At 39.6% G+C, this 21957-nt stretch overlaps 1 protein-coding gene across 5 annotated transcripts in view; it reads right to left on the reverse strand.

Moving 5' to 3' along the window:
* The window catches only part of CPED1 (cadherin like and PC-esterase domain containing 1), a 146728-nt gene that overhangs the window by 101188 nt on the left and 23583 nt on the right, over window positions 1–21957 (reverse strand). For all 5 annotated transcript variants that reach the window (XR_014616151.1, XM_084205572.1, XM_084205570.1 and 2 more), the window contains exons 4-5: window positions 11938–12044; window positions 10014–10089 (exon numbers count right to left, since the gene is read on the reverse strand). Coding sequence is in view for 4 of the 5 variants with exons in the window: in XM_084205572.1 (XP_084061698.1) it covers window positions 10014–10089; window positions 11938–12044 (183 nt within the window). In the remaining variant the exon portion in view is untranslated. The remainder of the gene's footprint in view (window positions 1–10013; window positions 10090–11937; window positions 12045–21957) is intronic.

Genomic DNA, 21957 nt, shown 5'->3' on the forward strand with positions numbered 1-21957 from the left:
ACCTCACTTTGGTAATCTACTCCTAGTAATCAATGAACACAATTACCATAATAATAAAGAGACATCAGTAGTGTTGAACTGAGCACACTCAGCTGCATCAGTTCTCATGGCAACTCTTCACCTGCTCCTGCACTCAAAAGCAGTAACAGTGTTTATTAGAGCTGTGTATTTGTTAATCAACTTTATCATCAATGAAAATTAGCCTGCAGTGCCTTTACTGTTTGCAGTAATTGCCATGTTTTTCCATCTTGAAATCACTCTACAAGCTGCTGTTAATTAAGCAGGCCTCTTGAAGTCAGTAAACAACATCAACATTTTATAGTGGAAGAGGTGAAGCAGGCTCAGTGGTAGATGTGTCAGGCATCTACATTAGAAAGAGTCCCAGCACCCTAATACCACGTCCAGAATACATGCCCTCTTTCAAAAATCCAAATCTTACTATTTGTAATTTGTAAATCATAATTTTTGTAGCAGAGTCTAAAGATCAAAGAAAAAAAAATAAAATAATTCTTCTTTTTACAGTGGCTATGCAGTAATGGAAATGCTACACAAAGTGCAGTTTTTCCTGAGGGGCAGCTGCAGGCTTTGCCACCAGTACTTGCTGCTGCTGCATTTTTGATGCTTCAGTGTAAAGCAAGGACCTATGGCTGGACCTATGACCTGCTTTCGCTTTCAAAAAAACCCCAGAATTTAATTTCCTTGAAATTCTGGCTTGAAGAAAGCTTCTGATGCTGACATCTCTGGAATGGTACTATTGAAAATACCAACAACAACACTTTACCTCTTCCTAGGGTGTTCACTGTGAGGCCATGCGGCTGAGTAAGGAGACCACTACATGTTCTCACCTGAATTCACAAAATAACCACAGCAGCAGGTAAAACACAGACCTGAGACATAAGAACAGCTGCATGGGATATGCAAAGAAGAGGTATAAAATCCACCAAAGCAAGTCAACACCTCAAGATCAAAAAAAAAAAATGTAGCAACGTAGCACCTCTTTGTCACACAGAGGTGGCAGATACTGTTCTGTCAACTGCATCTCTCAAAGCAGTCAAACAGATCAGCTGACAGTGACAACTGATACCTAATGCAGCAGCCTCACTGACGTCTAATGAGGCCTTTCAAGTTTTGTACACAGGTAGGACTTCTTGCTCCTTCTCCCCCATCTCTGCCTCACAAGTTATTTGTCTTTGGCTCAGAGTTCTGAAGTGTAACAAGAGATTCAACACATACACAATAAAGAATAGCTGATTTAAGAATTACAATGTGTGGCTGAACAAAACGTTTAGCAATAGCTAGAACTATATTTGGACAAATTATGAATTCCTGGAGCAAAGCCAGCCTGCAGCCACCTGGACTGGTGGTAAATGGAACGCTTGGGTTAACATGAACATCTGGTGATCTGCAAAGGCAAGGAATTCAGCAGGAGAATACTGGTTGAACTAAGTAATGATTGATTGAAAGAAAAGGAAACAGAAGATGAATGAGAATGTGTCCTCTTCTTTATCTTTCCTTCTATAGTATCCTTTGATGTTACAAGGAAGGTTATGATGTGGGTTTTTTAATTAATTTCTTACTTTGTACATGATCAAATAGACTATATTTTACACACTTCAATCATGGAACAAGGAATAATTAAGACTATTGTCTGTGAGAGAAAGGTCATTTTGTTTCTCAAGTGCCCATCAACTGTCAGATCTGTTACAAACATTTCAGGAGCAATTGAGTCACCCTGGGAGTTCCTGGTTGTTTAATGAAGCACAAAGCTTGAGATAGAATGAAATGCAACTGAAGTGCTGTGCTTTGATCTGAGCCCAGCACATTGTTGACATCTTCCATAAAATGAAATTATAAACTCAGCACATTTGTACTTGCAAGGTATTCATCCGATTGCTTTAGAACCTTAAAGTATATTGATGCTGAAACTGTACAGCAGCCTTTCCATCTGCACAGAAGCCTTATGGGCATCTTCCTAGATTTTCATAGTGGTAGTCTGTTTCTAGAAGGAGCCTCAATTCTCTGACATGAAAAAAAAAAAAGGCACCTCATATCATTTGTCAGCAATTTCTTGTAACCGTGATATTTTCTGAAAAATCCCTTCGCCAGGATTTCTCCTCCTGGGAAGATGAGAAGCCTTAGCTTCTCCCTGTTTTACTGCTCTGGAATGCGGTCTGGAGATTGTTTATACAAACATGTGAATTGTTTTTACCTAATGACCAATCACCATGAGCTGTGTCGGACTCTAAGGAGTCAGTCACGAGTTTTCATTATTATTCTTGTTAAACTTCTGTTTGTATCCTTCTCTTTCTTTAATATAGTTTTAGTATAGCATTATATATAATATAATATAATATAATATAATATAATATAATATAATATAATATAATATAATATAATATAATATAATATAATATAATAATAAATCAGCCTTCTGAGAACATGGAGTCAGATTCTCATCTCTCACCTTGTCTTGGGGAGCGTCACAAACACCACAGTTTCTACAGTACAATATTCAGGAACTAGTGATAACATGTCCTCTCTGTCAGCCCTGCAGGTCTGCATTCCAACAGGGCACCTCAGTGAGCTAGAAGAACTCCATATTGCATTCTGTTCAGGGATCATCCAATATCCTCATTGGTATGGGCTGGGAAGCACAAACAGCTTATCTGTGATACAGACCAGGCAACTTGTATTGCTACAACCTCTTCTAGGTCCTCTTCTAGAATTCTAGAATCTTCTAGAATTTCCAGCCTCTGTAGGTTGGAAAGGTGTGTTTAACAGCTGAAAAGATTGCTCCATGTCAGGAGATAGATACCTAAAAAACTTTCACAGATTCTTAGGCAGACCTCTGAGTTCTCCAGGACAAGGAATTTGATCAAATTAAAGCCTAGTAACCTTTGCCTCAATCAGGCGCAGCAACCCACTCTAAGCTGCATAACTGTGAAAGCAATGAGCATTGAAAATGATTTTTTTTTCCATTTTTCAGTGTTGATTTTGGAGGATGGGTGATTTCACTTTAACTATTGCCACTACATGCCTTGAGACTTGTCACAGAAAGCACATCTATTCCATCCAATTGCCTCCTGCTTCCCATTTGATTTTTGGATTAAAAGATTGAAACAAAGACTCGTAATTTACTATGGCTTACACATTATGCCCTGAGGTTTCTAAAGAAAGAGAACCTTTAGCACTAGTCAGTTTTATGACCTATGCATTTAGAAAAGTGTGGCTGAGAAACTCAAAGTAGATGATAAATATTTGAAGGAAACTAGAAACACTAGGGGCAATCCTGGCCCCCAGTGAAGTCCTGTAAAAATTTGCATTGAGTTCACTGGAATATGGTTTCTTGCTTGAAACTTAATATGTGATGGTTTTGATATGCATTTTGAGCTTTATTTGCGATGTCAACATTGACACAAGTCCAATGTCCCACCTACTGCTGACTACTGATTCAGCTGCCCTTAAAAACTTTTCACATTAAGAAATGAAGTGATCCCACCCTCTGTAATACACTTAATCTCAAACCAACACACTGTATATTTAGGATGGAGAAATGACAAACTACTTGTCATTTCTGTAAGTTTAAACTATCCTAAACAGGTTTACTATTAAAAACAAAATGATTTTATAGTAAAACAGATCTAGAGGTAAATTAATTTAAGCTGTGGGTTGAAATACACTGAAATTCATGGTGAAGTTTCAGAATTAAAAAGATAAAATTATAACAGTGCTACATTTGTATGATGCTGTTTATTTTTCCTTTTAGAAGCATCAGCAAATACAGCTTCAGTTTAAATTAATCACTTATCATGTTTTTGGCCTCTCTGTTTTGGCAGGTGCACAAAAAACATACTTACAGTATTAAGTGTAGTGTTTGTGTCTTCATTCCTAAAGCATCCTAAGTGTTAAAGCTAGAAGTGTGGGGTTTTTTTCCAATATTTTTCAGAAGGGCTGCTTCTTCTGTGTGCACCCTTCATACTAAAACTTAATTACACAGATAAGCTATAAAACTTTGGAAAAAGAAACTCAGGGAAAATGCTGGCTAAGCGCTGCATGATTAGAGTCCCAATTCTGTACTAGTGACAGGATAAAATATAGAAGAGCATAGGCCAAGTAATTAACTTAGCTGCTTTACTTCTTTTCAAACTACTAATATTTGCTGTTACATCGCTGCTCTTAGGTAGCTGAGATTTGACACTGCTGTAAAACCACTGAAATTCCTGCCCCACATAGTTTATAATCTAATTAACTGGAAAAAATCAGATGCTGGTTTCATTGGCCAGTCTTGAGGCTGTTATTAACTTCAGTAGCAGAAAGGTAATAGGCACAAACCTGATCAAAACTGGTGTGTAAATATTTGTAAGGGCCAAAAGAAATGCATCCCCCTATAAAAAATCAAGTTCCTGTCTCAGAGATATTGAGTTGTTACAACAGAAAATAAATTTGATCTATAACTTCTATCTTCCACAGGTGGCTCCACTGAGTTTGCTTCCTACCCTCAGGTCATAACCTTTGATGTTGACTCCAGAGTAACCCAAGGGCACTGGGGACAGGCAGCAGGAGAAGAAAGCACAGGGTTAGCACCAGACCATAAACACATCACAGAGTGGGATGTGTCACACAGCTGGACTATCTTGGCTCTCCCTCCCATACAATTTCATTAGGCTCATGCCTATCCCAAGACCTTCTGTGTGGGTAACGCTGCTGAGCAGCCCAACAGGAGATCATGGCAGCACACAAGGCTGGCAGACACTCATAAAGTCTCTGCACTATTAACACTAATAAACAGAAAAACAGAAGGAAGGCATACAACAAATGTATTACTTAAAAAAGGATCAGTGATTTGCACGGGTAGAGAAGAAGCTATGCATGGCATGGGCTAGGCGCTGGAAGTGATGAAATGAGACAAATGCTTACATGGAAAGACAGACTACTGTGGATTCCTTAGGGAACAGGAAAAATAGGGAGGCAATGCTATAAGTAGTTTCACTACTTCCCCAGGCAGTATTTGTTGTGCATGCATCAGGATGCCTTTCCTGTGCCCTATACTGAATCTGGGCAATTCTGCTCATATTGTGGACTTTAGTCCTCTCCATCTCTTGGCTGGCAGTAGTCCCAGGAGGCAGCCAAGCTCAGTTCTAAAGCCACATACAGTGGGTTACCAGGTGTGAACACCTGAAATCTCTTTCAGAGTCATTCTCCTACCTCAGAGAGCTTCCAGGTCTGGGTCATTTGCAGGAAGATTTAATTTCCAGATCCCTACAACTACTGCAACTTTTGCTGACCTGACAAGTAAATGCAAGGAGTCTTCCTTGGTTCTCCATTAGCTATATCAGAACCTTTTCAAGGCCTAAGTAAGTCCTATGTAGTGAGCAGACATCAGGCACTTTGAGTAAAAACTGGGCCAATTGCCCTGCAAAAGCAGAAGTTCAAACAATCCTCTCAGACCGCAGCAAGTAGTCTTCCATGTTGAATTCTAAGATCTGCTATTATTCTTATGTCTCATCACAAATCCATTGCCACAAATCCACATGCCCATCTTCCAGCAACCCTGTCTTCAATGGTAATCCAATTTATCCACACACAGCATGTATTTTTAACCTTTGTTCTCTTCCACTCTTCTTCAAGACTGATTTTCCTAACTTTTCTCTCTTCCCATCTTCTTCCCTAAAAAGCAGTCATCGCTGGTATATGCATTATTTCCCCTTGCCCCACAGAGATAGAAGCAATATGAAATGTCAGACTGACAAGAACACTTTCCATTAAAAAGAAAGAGCAAAGAAACAAGCACTGGCCTAGTATTTTGTGTAAGTCATTTTCTTTCCTATACAACAGGGGTAGAGAATGGACATGCTGTCTTAAATACAAAGCCTAGCAGTTTAAGAGTCACACAACAACAAATAAAATAACATCAAAAAAACCCAAACCACTTTACCACTGCTTATCAACATCAACAATGTCATAGCCACAGTAAATCCAGTATAGCATTTTCTCAGCCTTGCTGCCTGATGTTTCTTTCTACAGCTTACTATGTCTTTAATTAGAGAACATAATTCTTTGTGTTTTCACTTTTACAGGAAATTGCTCGGCTCCTCGAAGACTGACTAAATGACAGTAATAACAAACCAACTGATCCTCTTTAACAGGAATTGCAGAGAAACTCTGTTGACTCAAACACACGAGTGAAAGTACGTAACTGATTTGAAAGGAACAAACTGTTCTGAGGAGGAAATACTGTTCTTTCTGTGAATAATTTTAAAATTGAGGATCAAAAAAATCCTGCTAATATGCAACTCTGTTGTTGTTGGAAAGAGAGATCTGTTGGAGAATGCAAGCAAAAGAAAGTGGAAAGAGCTGGCTTTGTCAGATGAATGGAAGGGGGAATATCTGAATTCTCACCTCTAGACTAGTTTGCTCTAACTTATGCCTTTTTTTCCAACGAACCTGAAATCAAATTATTTACCCTTCTGATTCTAATTTCACCTTTTATGGATGAGTTCCACTCATTCTAAATTACATATTAGATATCCAGTGATACTGAATGGGATTAATTCATGGTTTGAAACCGAGGTCTGGTCTATACAGAGATGACCCCAGTGTGTAGCACAGTCTAAATTCACATTCCTGTCACTGTACATCAGCGTGGTCTATACAGCCAGTGTGGAACAATTCAGCTAACCTTGAATTACGTTGAAAATAAATGGTCTTTTGGGCTTGCTTACTCTAAATACCAAGCGTAAAATTCAGTATCCACCAATAGACATCTATTGCCATTTAGGATACCACAGGATATCCCTCTGAACCTCTAGCTGCTGGACCAAAGGAAATGGGTCCTGTGCCAAATCTGCCCATTCTACTGGGCATGCTGGACTCTCCATGGCATCTTAAGTGTCATGAGAACCTTTTGTTGAAATAGCTATCTCAGCCCCAGGCCACATGCTGATGTAGAGATACACAGATTTAAGAGACAGGATTTATTATTTTTACTTTAAAATACTTCAGCCAATTTAGGTTGAAAACCATTCTTATTGGTAACAGAAAAGTGAGGGATGGACCTTTTTCTGTATGATAGCTCTTCAGTGGAGTGCTAGAATAATCCTCCTTTGCTGTGTGGGTAAGATTCAGAACCCTGTTGCAAAGCACATGTATTACCTTGATTTCAGTGGGATTTCAACATCAGTCACAAGATATTTTCTCTCTGCCAGGAAACCACTAAAATTATAAGTGAGGAATATGATGCTTACAAATGAGTCTTCCCTGAAGACAAGATGTGATAAAATGACACTGGTTATATGCTAGGTGTCCACCAAAGCATCTCAGTTGAACAGGAAAGGGAAACTGTTATGAAATGCTTGTGAGACAGAATAGGGAGAGATCACTCATTAATTACCATCATAGCAAAAAAAAAGTGTGGATATTAATTGAATTTATACAATTAATAATAAGTAGGGTAATAAGAAATAAAACTAAATCTTAAACACTTTCCCTCCATTCCTCCCTTCTTCCCAGGCTCAATTTTACACCTGAGTCACTGTGGGACTCTGAACCTGAGAGAAGCAGTGAAAGGAGCAGAGAAAAGAATGATCAAAACAATTCTGATCTCATTTGCTGTGCCTGTGTTGTGCCAAAGTAGAATGCAATATGGAGATTTTTTACCCAAAGTGATGATGTTTTTTTCTCTTGGCCTATCAGGGCCAAGCATATGTCCAGACTGAGGGTCAGCAGACAGTCACAAGATTTTGTTCAGTTGAATGCTTGTGCAGTTTCAGTTTAGATGTAGTGCAATATAGTGTAAATAGTATAGAATAATATAGTATAATAAAGTAATTAATTAGCCTTCTGATATCATGGAGTCCTCCTCATCATTCCTCCCTGCCATGGGGGTCGCCTTGATTTACAATAAGTCACTGCCTCCCTTCTGCAGTGATGCAGGAGGGGAATGGGAGCTGTGATCAGTTCATCACACATTGCCTCTGCCACTGCTTTCTCCTCAGCAGGAGGACTCCTCACACTCCAGCATGGGGTCCCTTCCCCAGGAGGCAGCCCTCTGTGAACTTCTCCAAGGAGAGTCCTTCCCACAGGCTGCAGTTCTTCATGAGCTGGTCCAGCGTGGGTCCCTCCCATGGGACGCAGTCCATCAGGAACTGACTGCTCCAGCCTGGGCTCCTCTCTCCACAGGTCCTGCCAGGAGCCTTCCCACAGGGTCACAGCCTCCTTCAGGCACCCAGCTCTCCTGGCATGGGTGCTCCATGGGCTGCAGGTGGATCCCTGCTCCCCTGTGTGCCCCCACGGGCTGCAGAGGCACAGCTGTCCCACCATGGGCTGCAGGTGGATCCCTGCTCCCCTGTGTGCCCCCACGGGCTGCAGAGGCACAGCTGTCCCACCATGGGCTGCAGGTGGCTCCCCTGTGTGCCTCCATGGGCTGCAGAGGCACAGCTGTCCCACCATGGGCTGCAGGTGGATCCCTGCTCCCCTGTGTGCCCCCACGGGCTGCAGAGGCACAGCTGTCCCACCATGGGCTGCAGGTGGATCCCTGCTCCCCTGTGTGCCCCCACGGGCTGCAGAGGCACAGCTGTCCCACCATGGGCTGCAGGTGGCTCCCCTGTGTGCCTCCATGGGCTGCAGAGGCACAGCTGTCCCACCATGGGCTGCACCACGGGCGGCAGGAGAATCTCTGCCAGCGCTGCTGCCCGCAGCACCTCCTCCCACCCCTCCTTCACTAATCTCTCCAGGTGCTGTTGTGCAATTGTTTTATTTCTCTTCTTAAATATGTTATCCCAGAGGTGCTACCACCATTGTTAATGGGCTTGGCCTTGGCCAGCAGCAAATCCATCTTGAAGCTGGCTGGCATTGGCTCTGCTGGACTTAAGGGAAGCTTCTAGCAACTTCTCACAAAAGCCACTCATGTACCCGCCCCCCCCCAAAACTTGCCACATAAACCCAGTACAGGAGAAAACACTGAATGGCTTAATAAAAGGGTCATATACAAAGTGGCTTGTACCACGTTTATGGACAGCAGTGAAAATGCACATATTTTAAAGAGAAAGCTCTGTGTGCATTAATTGCCTCTTGTGTTTGTGGTTTTGTGGTAGTAAAATCACAAAAAAACTGCAGTTGGCCTTTCCTCAAGCAGCAGGGTGAACCAATGTGTTTTGAAGGCAATCTGTTACAACGTGAGCAGGGCCTACCAATTTCTCTAGGCAGTGGTGAGACATAATTGGGGAGCAAGTATCTGCAGAGACTAATTCAACACACTTATTTTAAATGCATATTTTAAGATAAAAAGAAGTAGCATTTGTAGGTATCTCTCTCTCCACTGACTTAAATGGAAGACTAGAATACTGCTTTCAGAAAATACATACTCCTAAATGGCTAAATGAGATGCAATGAATCCTTTCCTTCTGTGTTAAATTTAGCATATATATAAAAAAGGGGAAAAGAGAAGGAAGTTTAAGTAGACCTAATACAGTGCACAACAGTTTTTGTTTTCCAATTTCTATTCAAACATGGATTTTACCCATGGTAAATTGGAATTCTTTGGAAATTCGCCCATAACCTTTAAACTTTTCTGGTTGATGATCTTAATACACAATAAAGGCTTTTTATCAGTAAATTATGTCTGGACAGGAACCAAGCTCTGACTCCTCCTCCATGCCACAACATTTTTGTAAAGCTGAACAAACATATTACACCAAATGCAGGGCACAGAAGTGTAAATACCAGTACACTATATTAACACAAAACAGTCCAAAAATAAGACACTTATAGCCAAATTATTTCTGCAATATGCAACAGCTGAAAAATGCAATATCTTTACCTGGAAAGATACTGTATAATTGTAATCTATATTTATATGTACTTAAAAGAGATTATCAGCCTTTTCTTTTTCCCTTTATGCATTCATGACTTAAAATAAAATGGAATTGTAAGTTGATGGTCTCATTTCAAAAAGTTCCTGTGACAACTATTAAAAGATCATCATCACATAAGCATATTTGAAGAAATCAGATTACCTGAAAAGGCTTTTGTTATCTGGCATAATCCCTCTTTTCTGCAAAGAAAATGCTGGATTTCTGGAAGTAGGTTTACCTGTATGTAAAAAGAGAAGCTTTAATGATTTCATTAAAAATGAGGCTCTTTTTTCTTCAATGGAACATGCCTTCAATGGGCTTGTGCTTAATTTATCAAAAACACCTCGTGCAAAACTCCTATCAGTGTCAAGAGGAAATGATGACTTTGCCCTCCCTGCAATGTTAAAATAATGAAGTTAGGGTGTGGACTCTTCCCCGTGTTCATAGCAATGCAAAATTGCATTGCAGCCTATATCTCTGCCTCTGGCTGCTGAGTGTTGACCTGTTCCCTGTCCCCTTTTCAGTCTCTGCAGCTTCTCTTTTCTGTGCAGTTACCAACCACTGTATCTCCCTGCCTGGAAATACCCTATGCCTCTGGAATTGCTGTGCTTGGGGTCAGTGGTAAGCTAATGTAGCTACATCACAGGCAGCAAAACACTGTGCTGCACTTTGGTATGGACATGCCAGCAGCAAGTAATGTTAGTTCAATATTTAAAGTGTTCTGGAGGAATGGGCCATCTGGTTTCAGTCCCTGCTCTGCTGCAGACTTCCTGAGAGAACTTGGACAATTCCTTTGATCACCTTGTGTCTCAGTTATTCATGTGTGACACATCTGGACATTGCAGCATGCTGTCAGGATTATTATATTTCACAGCATTAGAGGCTCAGATATGGAAATATAGGTAGAATGAGAAAAAAACAGTTTGCAGAAGCCTGGGGTGCTTTATTTTCGAAGCATATTCAAAGCATGTATATTTCTAGCAAACAATAACTGCCATAAAAAATTCACTTTGCATACACTTTGATACGGCATCCTGTCCCAGGGAACCCCAGGGTACACGCTCAAAGCTCTGACTTCTATGGACATCAGTGAATTTTTTTATCATCAGAGGCACCTTTTAAAAGTAGGTCCATTTCACTCAGACCCTCAAGCTGGAATCAATAATATAGTCTTGCCAATATTATTATTTTAAGTATTTTTAACTGAAAATATGAGTCAAACTGTATCTGTAGCTTGGTCACATTTTATCAAAGATTTCAGTTTATATCACTCACATATTTTTATCAACAGGTCAGGTGTTTACATAGAAATTACATATCTAGGTAACCTAAACTGTGCCCACAACATCCACAAGTGAGAAAAAAACCAAAAAGCAATCCTGAAAATACCAAGATAATTGGTACTACTGATGCTTTGGACCATGAGAAAGAATGCTCCAGTGCCAGAGCAAAGAACTCCTTTGAAGGCCTTGGACCAGATTACACATAATCAATTGTAGGAGCACTGTCACTGTTTGGAGAAGTGCCAAAATTATGTTTACAAACAAGGAATTACATTAGGTGAAACTCAGTACTGATATAAAATATGAAGCCTAAATTCATCCATATCTACAGTCTATACCATCATTCTGAAATATTGTATGCATTTTCTAAATGTTTCTCACCATTCCTAAATTCTCTTTTCCAATAGGGAAAATTGCTTAAATAATTTCCCTTGTAGACACTTTTGCAGTCAGACGTGCAGGTTGAGGGTGGCCAAGAATGCAAAAGTTCAAGTTCAAAAGAAAAGGGAAACCTGACACTGAGTTGTAACAATTTTCAGTATTTACTTAAACCAAACTAACATACTATGTTCAAATGAGAAATTTCTTTTGATAAGTGTGTGTGATATAAAGAAGAATGAAATGTTGGTACCTGACAAGTATTTCTCAGTGACTAGAAAACATGAAAAAACTTTATTTCTGCTAAACCATGCTGCTGTAGTATAAAATAAACATTTGTTACTTCTCTTTTTATGAGTGAGGGCTGAAAATCTAGGCTATCCTGTCCTTACATTCCCACAACGGGTATAACAGTAATCCCATACCTTCTGGAAAAGCTCTAGATTATGGAAATCTTCTGTTTGAAAGCAGCCAGTGCCATCATTTTTTCTGGAAGATAAGCAGATGAAAAGATCCCAAGGGTTCATGCCACCTATCCAGAAAGAAAAGAAGCACATTGAGAAAGAAAATAACATGCAATACTTATTTGCATAAAAAACACTTAGAGTGATATTTTGAAGAATAGCAAACTGTTGGAGAGCTAATTACATGAGCAGCTACAGGTGGCAGAAGGATGAAAGACGTATTTGCTACCACAGTTCAAGCTTTGGAATTATATTTAGGTGTTTCACAGTGGGCATTCCCTGTTATATCTGCCTACTGATGTCTAAACCCTGCTGCTTGACCTGTTTAACTTTCAGAAATTAAAAAGTTTGGTAACATGATGCTGCTTTAAGTTGTTTTTGTTTTTTTTCTGAACACCTCAACATGCATGCTTATAACATCTATCCAGTACAAGCAATGTGACCTTCTAAGGTGTTACTTTAATGTCAAGGAAATTTTTCAGGAAGTATTACTCTTCATGCTATTGCAAACAGCAGGAATTTTGGTGTAGTGGATTCCTAAAAATTAGACAACAGACTGCCAAATCTAGAATTGGCGTACAAGTGAGTATTAGATTGCTAGTGTGATGCTTCTCTTCCTTCCTGGGGCAAAGCTGACCTGAAGATACAAACAGGCCTTGAACTTGCTCGTATCTCAGCATGTGATATGGTTTAGAAATGCCATTGTTGCTTCAAGTAACCTTGGTCAGCTTCCTCACATGGTGATTTGTTTTCTTCTGTATGCAGCCTTTGTTATAGGGACCAGTTAGAGATGGTGGCAGCTCACAACAGAATTATTACATCTGTTGAGGACACCGTGAATATGTTCAGTAAAGGGTAAATTATTTCATTGGCAGGAAGACAATCAGTAATAATGAACTTACAAACAGAAAGGGCAGCCAGAGAAGCAGTACAGCATCCAAGGGTAGCGAATAAGGTCACAAAGCTCTCTGCAAAATAGCTATTTCAGGGACTGGTTGGTTCTTTTTCCCAGAGTTGGGGAGATTACGTGTATTCTATTCCATTTTGTGCTATCCATCTGTGATACCTTCTTAATTTCATTAGATTACCCCCTTAATTTGGTCCCACAGATGGCCCACAGAGGTATTTATTTTATTTATTTCCTTTCTTTCTTTCTCCAGAATGTTTTTTTTTTCCTATCCCAATCACGGTTACAAATGTCAAGCAAGGTAAAGATTCCACTTAAGGAGATTTAACACTCAATTTATGTTAAGTACAGTAATGAACTGATTGTGTAGAATGGATCCAGGACTATGAAAGTAACTATCACTTTTTTATGTTTATAAGCAGTGTGACAAAGCTGAAGAGATCAATTTTCAGTTACATTGCATTTATTACTGTAACAAGTCCTTCAATTTCACATTATGAGAACCAGTATTATGGTATAAAAGTAATTATGGTATATGAAATTTAGGCAAAACAGATTCACTACATGCTTCTTTGTGAAAGAAACAACAAAAAAACCCTGCAGGTAGATAAAAATGTCACAGATAGCAAACAAACGAAACATTAAAGAAATGTACAAGCAAATACCTCACTTAAATGCAAAATTTTGGCAGCACTAACAACCTACTCAATGACCTCACCAGCTATGTAATTATCAGATAAGCAAGATGTTATGCCTCTGACTAGTAAACACCTTTGAATAAATCATTATAATTACACATAAATCACAATGCCCAGTTGTGTGCAAATTGAAAGAGAGCTGGAGGGAACTCCATTTCTCAGAAGCAGTTCATTTCCTTCCCTTGTTTATTATGACACATCCTGCCCTGGGAAGAATTTGATCCCTGCCTCCAGAGGATATGCTGCACTGTGTATTTGACTTTAGGATACATCAGAGTGATCAATATGAATGCACCTAAGAGAAGAAAAGGAAAATGTACCCAGATCTAGTGTGCTTCTGACCGAGTGCCAGGAAGTAAAATAGTTCAGGAGAGCTTGAATGCCTGCCATTACTTGTGTTTTCTATTCAGAGTACTTAAACTTCGAGCCAGTTATTTCAGTACAGAACAATCAGAACTGAAACACATCTATTTATAGAAGTCAGGAGATTTCCTATTAGAAAAACAGTGTACACCTAGTGCTGTCTCAGATTCAGACTGACAGAGCAGTGTGACTCCTACTTAAATGTATTGATATATTCCTCATAATCTATACCTGAAAAAACAGTATTGGAAACCAAAAACAAAAGAGTCATTGGTTACAACAGCTATTTAGCTCTAGAACAGGCTCCTCTAGGAATACATTTTGCCTCAAATTTGCCCATGTCACTCCTTCCAGAGCTTAATTTTTTATGGAAAATGAACATCTGTGATCAGGAAACCAACAACCTCTCTTCCTTCTGCATATTTAATAATAGAAGAACTATATCTCAGGAAAAAAGTGCTTCTGTTATTAGTATTCCAACAACATCACATGGGCCATGCAAAGGACTGAAGATCCCTTTCACAGAATTAATTGTTAAAGTAAAGCTAGATACATGTGAGCTAAAACATTCTACAATAAAAGAGAAAGAACAAAAGTGGCATTAATAATAAACACCATCTGCATGGAAGGATTCATGTTTCAAAATGTTTCTAGAGATTTTATTAAGAAACTTGAATAAAGTCAATAATATTCTATTTTCAATGTACACAGTTTTGCTGCTTTCCTACAGACTTCAAACCAGAAGCAGGCTTTTACAGGACATTTGAGGGGGAAGGTTAAAAAGAACGCTTCATATCTGAAAAATTTAATTACTAGCAATTTGCATGAAGCTTTTCCCACAGAATGAACTTTGTCTCTAGTTATGGAAATCCTGTTTGCTTTATCCAGCAAACCAGTGGAGCTCAGCATAGAGGAGCTGTAGATCAATTAGACAACATGAAATCACACCTCATGGAGATACTCTCTATGCTTTCCATTGTTTTGCACCTGGACAAGTAAAAGAGTGGTAACAAAATGAGAATATGCAATTGCATGTTCATCTGCTCTTTGAATATCTTTTCAAATCAAGATAGTTTAGTTCAGCCTGTTAATTAAGGCCTTGCACAGACAAGGAATGCTCATCTGCAGAATTATATCTAACTATGCAGACAAAGTGAGCTTTAGGTGGACACATGCTGGCAGCATGAAGACTTTATTCACCTGTCTTTTGCCAACTCTTAGGCTCTCCTCTCCTGCAGTCTTTGTAACCCTCATCCAGTCCCATCTCAAATGCAATGTGTATCTCATGTTTACCTAAGAATATCAACCCAGGTTTCTACTTCAATTAGTAGTAGTAAAGCTTAATTTGATTGAAATCTGATGTGATCACCTTTTATTCTGAATGCATCAAAGAACATGCTACTCAATTCAGAGAGCAATAACTTCCAACTGAAATTTGATGCTATGTAAAAATTCAAATTTTCAATGAGATAGCACTGTTTTCATTGGCTTTGACACTGACTTTTCATTTGAAATAATTAAAAGGTACTCCACTGTACATTCAGTTCTGATCAAATTTTTCACTAACAAATTGAATAATGGAATAATAAGGGCATTTATAAATGGCAAGTGAAAATAAGTATAAGAACTTCATATAGCAAGGTCAGAATTCTAAATATTCTGATAATTGGTCCAAATTCAACCCAAGCAAATTCAAAACAAGTTAAAAGTGCCATAGTTCATAAGATGAAAACAAATGGAAAGGTACAATTTGCCATAGAGCACTATTGCAGAGAAGGACCAAATTTATAAACTGCATATGAACTAACAATACAATATTGTTGCCAAAGGAAAATAACCAAAACAACAAACAAAGCAAACATAAATAACTTTTCAGCTGTTGGCAAGTATTTATTGATACTGAAAGCGTTTAATCCACTCCTTTAAAATTTCAGTTTTAATTTATTCCATGCCAATTCCTGACAGAATTCTAAATAATAGCCCTGCATATATCAAGAATTGTAACCAATCCTGTTTATGAGGGTTATAGCGGTAACAATGATCAAGGGTTAATCCTTCTGCTTCATTTTGTGTCAGTCATACCTTTCCAGTAACTCTGTTGCCCAGTTTCAGTAGAGGGTTAGAAAAAGAAGGTAGATTGTCAAAGACTTCCTACAGGGGCGGTCTTGGATGGAATCAATCCTTTGTCTAGCAACTCACACAGTGATGTCTTTTTTATTTGGTACAAACCAGTTTACAACACACTGCTGTTTTAACTGAGTGTCAGTGCCTTCTTGGTGTCTCACGCTGACCTGCAGCAAGGAGGCTGGGATTGGCCTGAGGCTGGAAGGGGACACAGCCAGGAGAGCTGCCCCCAGCTGGCCAAAAGGATGCTCCCTACTGATGTTGTGCTCAACAATAAAAGCTGGGGGAAGAAGGGAGAAGGGAGCAGGGGGTGGGGGAAGACACACCCATTCAGAGCGGTGGCATTTGTCTGCCCAACAAACCCATTTGGTTCCATCCATTATGAAGCTCCTGCCCTGGGGGTGGCTGAACACCTGTCTGCTCACAGGAACTGATGAATTAATTCCTTGATTTGCTTTGCTTGCAGACACAGCTTTTGCATTCCCTATTAAACTATCTCGATTCATGACTTTTCTCACTTTTACCCTTCTGATTCTCTCCCTCATCCCACCAGGGGGAGATGAGCGAGCAGCTGGGTGGTGCTTTGCTGATGGCTGGGGTTAAACCACACCACCCCTGAATAAATTTTTACCCATCCAAAATCAGTTGTCTCTGTAATCAGCGGAGACAGGATACAAAGTAAGCATTTTAATTTGCAGCAAAGGGTACATAACAGTTTCCAAACACATGTATCAAGTACTGGAATACTTTACTCTAGGGAGGCTATAGAACCCCTGCTAAGGGAGATCCTGAGATTTGTGCAGGATCCTTTTTTAAGAGAAATTTTTCAGCTCTTCTTGAAATATATTTTCAGACACCTCTAAGCCGCATGGATGTAAAAGAAGATTTTCAGAAATTATTGTTTACATATTAATGCATTCAACTGTATTCAGTTGTACTTATAGCATGTTGTAATCCTGATCTGTAAAAAAAAAAAAAGAACTAGAAGTTTTAGATTAATGCAAGTTTTAGCTTTCTGAGTCATGAGTCCTCATAGTATACATGGGAAAAAAAAAAGTCAACCCTCTCTGCTCCTGAATGGTAATAGAGGGAGCACAGATTGTACCAAGTTGGGTGAGGAAGCACGTATTTATGGAAGTAGCTGTTCGTGCACAATTCCTGCTTCAAACTGGACAGAGGAATGTGTTGGACTTCAACCCTGCCATGTAGTCAATTTATAAGAGCCAATAGTTTGCTAGCCAGGAGTTTAAAGTGGAAGCACTAACAGATGTCTGAAAGACAGGACTTTTGCCTCACTGACTGCCTCTGGATTCTAGGCTCTTCAGCGTCTCAGCGGGCAGCAGCATCAGGCAGGCTGTGTGACATGGTATGGGGATGTGGGAATTCTACACCTCTGACAATCTGAGCTTCACAGATAGCACTCCAGGGGAAAATATCCTTTGAAGACTATTTCTGGTTACAGCAGTTTGGCTGTCTTGTTGTGCAAATATTAGAATGCCGCTTGTTTGACTGAATAGTTTTTCTTTGTTAATGACATGCCTCTTGCAAGTTTTTGATATCCCTACTTCATTTTTAATACCTAAAGGAATGTCTCACACCTAGGTGTCGAGGAATTTTCTCCCCAAAACAGTAGTTATTGGAAGCATTTTAATTTCTCTTTTGTTGTGGCCCTCAATGGTAATAAGCTATCACCAATATGGAACCACTGTGACAACAATGAAGGAACAATCACTCCACATGAGTGACAGCACAGGATAAGATGGTGAGGTTTCTGATAGTTTTCTGAACTGTTCTGGAAAGCAGTTATTCACCTCCCCATATGCAAATCTTTCACTGTTTCAGTGTGTTCAGACTGACTGTACTCTGCCTTAACACATAGCCCCATAACCACTAACTTAGCTGGACAAATTAAGCTAAAATCTATTGTCACATTAATTGCAGACGAGTATTTTAAATGTAAAAAAATACCCTATGCTTCGACTGAGGCCGAGATGGTTGGACACAGTCAATTCATTCACAAAATACTTTGTGCAGTTGCTGTGTGGCTGCCAGGGAAAGGCTGAAGGAATCCTGAGGACAGTCACTACTCACTCCCCTTGAGGATGATCAGGATTTTTTTTGGCTCAACTACTCCCTAACTAAGAGGGTTTGAAGTGTCAAGAGAAGCATTCTTCATAGAGGAGAGGCTGGTGTGAACCAAATGGAACCAGTTTAATTTTAAGGACAGTTCATCAATCCCTGAACAGCTTAGCACAAAACATTGCCCTATGCTCAAGAATTAATGCACAGTCACATCTGAGTTCAGAATTCAGGCAGAATTCATTTGAAGTTGTTTGCAGTGTCTCTCGTAAAAACAGAGTAATGCTTGACTATCCTCTATTTTGCAAGTGCTGTGGAGGGATATTGGCTCTAATTACAAATGGAGAGGCATAATGCTTCCACTCTTGCCTGAAAGAAAGAATTATTTTATTACTGTTTATTTATATCAGGAAGCAGGTGTCAAGCCTGCTTTCTTTGTCAATCAAAGGCAAATTTCAAAAGTAAAAAATTAGCATTACAAGCCAAGGGCTACCTGTTTCTACCAAAAACATTCTCAAATGTGTAAAGATACTTTAATTTCTCCACCGGGTCTCAAACTATAAAACTGCCTTAGATCTAGCTACCAAGTCAAAGAGTTACCATCTTCCTTACTGGAACAATTGATCATTCTTTCTCTAAAAGAAGCAAAAGAAATCTATTGCAGGCATTAAGTATTAAGAATGGAGGACAATCCTTTCTCCATTTACATCATAATCTATGCAGGAGACTAACAATCCTTTATTCAATCAATAAATTGCCATACTATAGCAGACAACAAAAAAAAGAAATTTCAGACCTGCAGCAAATGTTTTAAAGTTGGATTTTCAATTTGAAGATGACTGTCAGTGAGACAACCAAGGTAGCAAAAAAAAAAAAATTGCAATATTATTAAACTGTATCCACATACTTTGCTGTGCAACCAAAGAAAGGGCAGAATACTGGAAATAAAGTGCATTCCAAAAGTACATTAGTCTGACATGGGGAAAAGAATACTGCAGTATTGTAAGGCAGGTGTGTTACATGGTTCTCAGTCTATCCAGGAAAGATCCTCAGGCTAAGAATAATTCTCCACTGAGTTGTATTACAGACTGCAACTCTTAACAACCTATAGGTTTTATCATGGCATAACCTGTCAAGGTATGAAAATATGCTGTTGAAATACTTTCTGAGTTGTAGTAGAGTTCAACAGCAAATAAAAGGAAAATATGCAATTCTGACCCAATGATAAACACACTGGGGCAATTCAAACACTCAAGCCTGTTATTCCACTTCAGTGCACACACACCATGCTTTGGAGGAATATTCAGATTACTCTGGTATGTCGCCACACATAGGTATTTTCTGCCCAGCAAGACAAACAAAAAGCTCCTAATAATCCAATACGGTACGCCGCTCTTGTATGCAAGCAAAAATAACTTACAACCCCAATTGCTCCCAAATGCTGGAATTCTTACCTTATATGAATTTAACACACAACATAAGTCATGACAGTCAGAGCTGCTATATGTGTTTCTCACCCACACATTGTGGGACTTAGACCTAACCTTCAGTGGGATGGAAGTGCTTGGTACCTAATTAAAGCACAGATGTCACAGATCCACCAAAGCTCAGCTAAATCCGTGTAGGTGTTTTCTTACCTTCTGTGAAGGTAGAGAAGGAAACTGCCTGACAAAAAAGACAGATGACAGATTGAGAAATATTAGAGACAGGCTATTGAGAGTAGATTGGCATGAAGAACCAGGTGAAAACTGGAAGGAGAGAATGTGCATGTGGGAAGAAGGGTCATGCAGCTGAGACATGCAGGGACCAGGCTGCACAATGGAGCCCAGAGGAACTGCAGCAGGTGGGAGAATTCAGATAGCACCCTGCTCCAGCTGCTCCCAGGGACAGCGCAGGAAGGGGATCTGCTCACAAAATGCTCTTCTCTCTTATGCACATGCACACACACACGAAGGAGCACAATGCTAGGTGGGGTAAGCCCAGTAACCCTGTCAGAGACAAGCCCCTGTTCAGGTACCACAAGATGTCCCTGGGGAGACTCCACCACAGTGCTCAATGTGATGAGTGAACAGGAGCCACAAAGCACCGTGGGGACCTTTTGGAAGCACATCCTAACTTGGATGAGTGCATACATAGAACTTAACAAAAAGAACAAGTGGTACTGAGGTGCCTTCCCCACTAGACTATTGAAAAACCTGCAGATCCTACTTTTATAAGGAAAAGTCTGGGCTTTTAGAAAGAAACATGCAACAAACAGAAAGAGCTGGTGGCTGGAAAGAAGATTCAATTTGAAAGTAGTTCCTAGGGAGGAAGAGTTCTTCCCAAGGAAACCAAATCGCCAGCTTGTGATTACTTTCCTGCATTTCACCCCAACATTTCTTCCACTCGCACTCTTTGCAACAGAACATTAGGTACCTGAGCTGAGAAGCTCTCTGAAGGATGGCGCTAATGAGAATTCATCATTGCCTTAAAAAGGCAGAAATGGAGCTAGAGCTGAGAAAACAGCCTCTTCCCTTCTGTATCCATACATATAGCAGCCTCAGGATAAGCAGCTAAGGAGTAAATGGGTTTATTTGTCTTACTGTCCTGTCTCATTCTAATTACAATGAATGAGAATGCCAATTACAATGTTAAAATAATGATGTTAGATCACATATGCAAGAAACAAAAAACCATATTTTAAGATCCAAAGCACAGACCTTGATCACTGCAATTAGAGCACTCTGGCACCTATACCTATCTTTGTTAATGTGCCAGGTTCCCTAATATCCAGGAAACACAAAACAATACTGAAAAAAAGAAGCTTGGGAGTAAAGGCAATGGCTAAAATAAACAGTGTCAGAACACAGGCTCAGCCACTGGCCTGCAATCATCTACTGTGTTTGTTTTCCTCTCCCTGGGTGGCTATGCAATGTCCCAGGAGACAGCCTAAGCCAGTGACAGTTCCTAAAACTCAGAGAGAAATAGGCCACCCTCAGTCAGGGAAAACAGTTTAGTTACATGGACATGTGCCATACTGCATCACTTGTCCTTAGAACTAAGGAATTGACCCATTTTATTTATGATTTAAACAAAACTGCAGAAGACAGTGATGCAATAATTAAATCATGCCTAATGTAAGGGTTTCCAGCTGCACTTCACAGATACTGTTTTCTAGGTATCACGCTATGCTGCCTTTCACTTCTACTCACCTGGCATGCTGTGAGGTAGTGGAAGTCCATGACAGATATATGGACTGCCATGTAGAGCTTCCATAAAACATGGACTCTAAAGAAGACCTTAAAATTATCTCTGCAAGCATTTTAAAGAAATGTATGATCATATGTGCCATGGAGCTGGGTAAAGGAAGAAGAAAACCTGATGCTTTCTCCTACTTCACGTATCTTCACTTCTACCCTTAGAGCTTTTTTAAAAGCCCTAACACTTCATTCCAAAGGAAAACAGGGCTAACATTTCAAGCTCTATGTATTTAAAGTCCATGACTTCAGTCTCATCTTTATAGAAAATTACCTCAATTATTTTTTGTTGAAGAATGACTTCTAGACAGGCTCCACTGATACTGGGTCTCACTGTGGCTGTGAAATCTGAAGTGAGAGAGGTTTTTTATACACTTGCTAAAGCCAAATGGGAAAAAAATATTTAAATTACTAATTCCCATTTAGACAGAAAACTGCTTCTTGATTTGCTCCAAAATAGTTATATCTTGTTCTTATTTTATCTATCAGCCTGTTGAACAGTATTTTGGTATGCTGATATGTTTTCTATTTTTCCTATTGCAGAAAAAAAAAATGTAGTGAACTGGTTTTCTTC

The sequence above is a fragment of the Fringilla coelebs genome (genome assembly GCF_963513975.1).
Source record: "Fringilla coelebs genome assembly, chromosome: 5".
Lineage (NCBI taxonomy): Eukaryota > Metazoa > Chordata > Aves > Passeriformes > Fringillidae > Fringilla > Fringilla coelebs.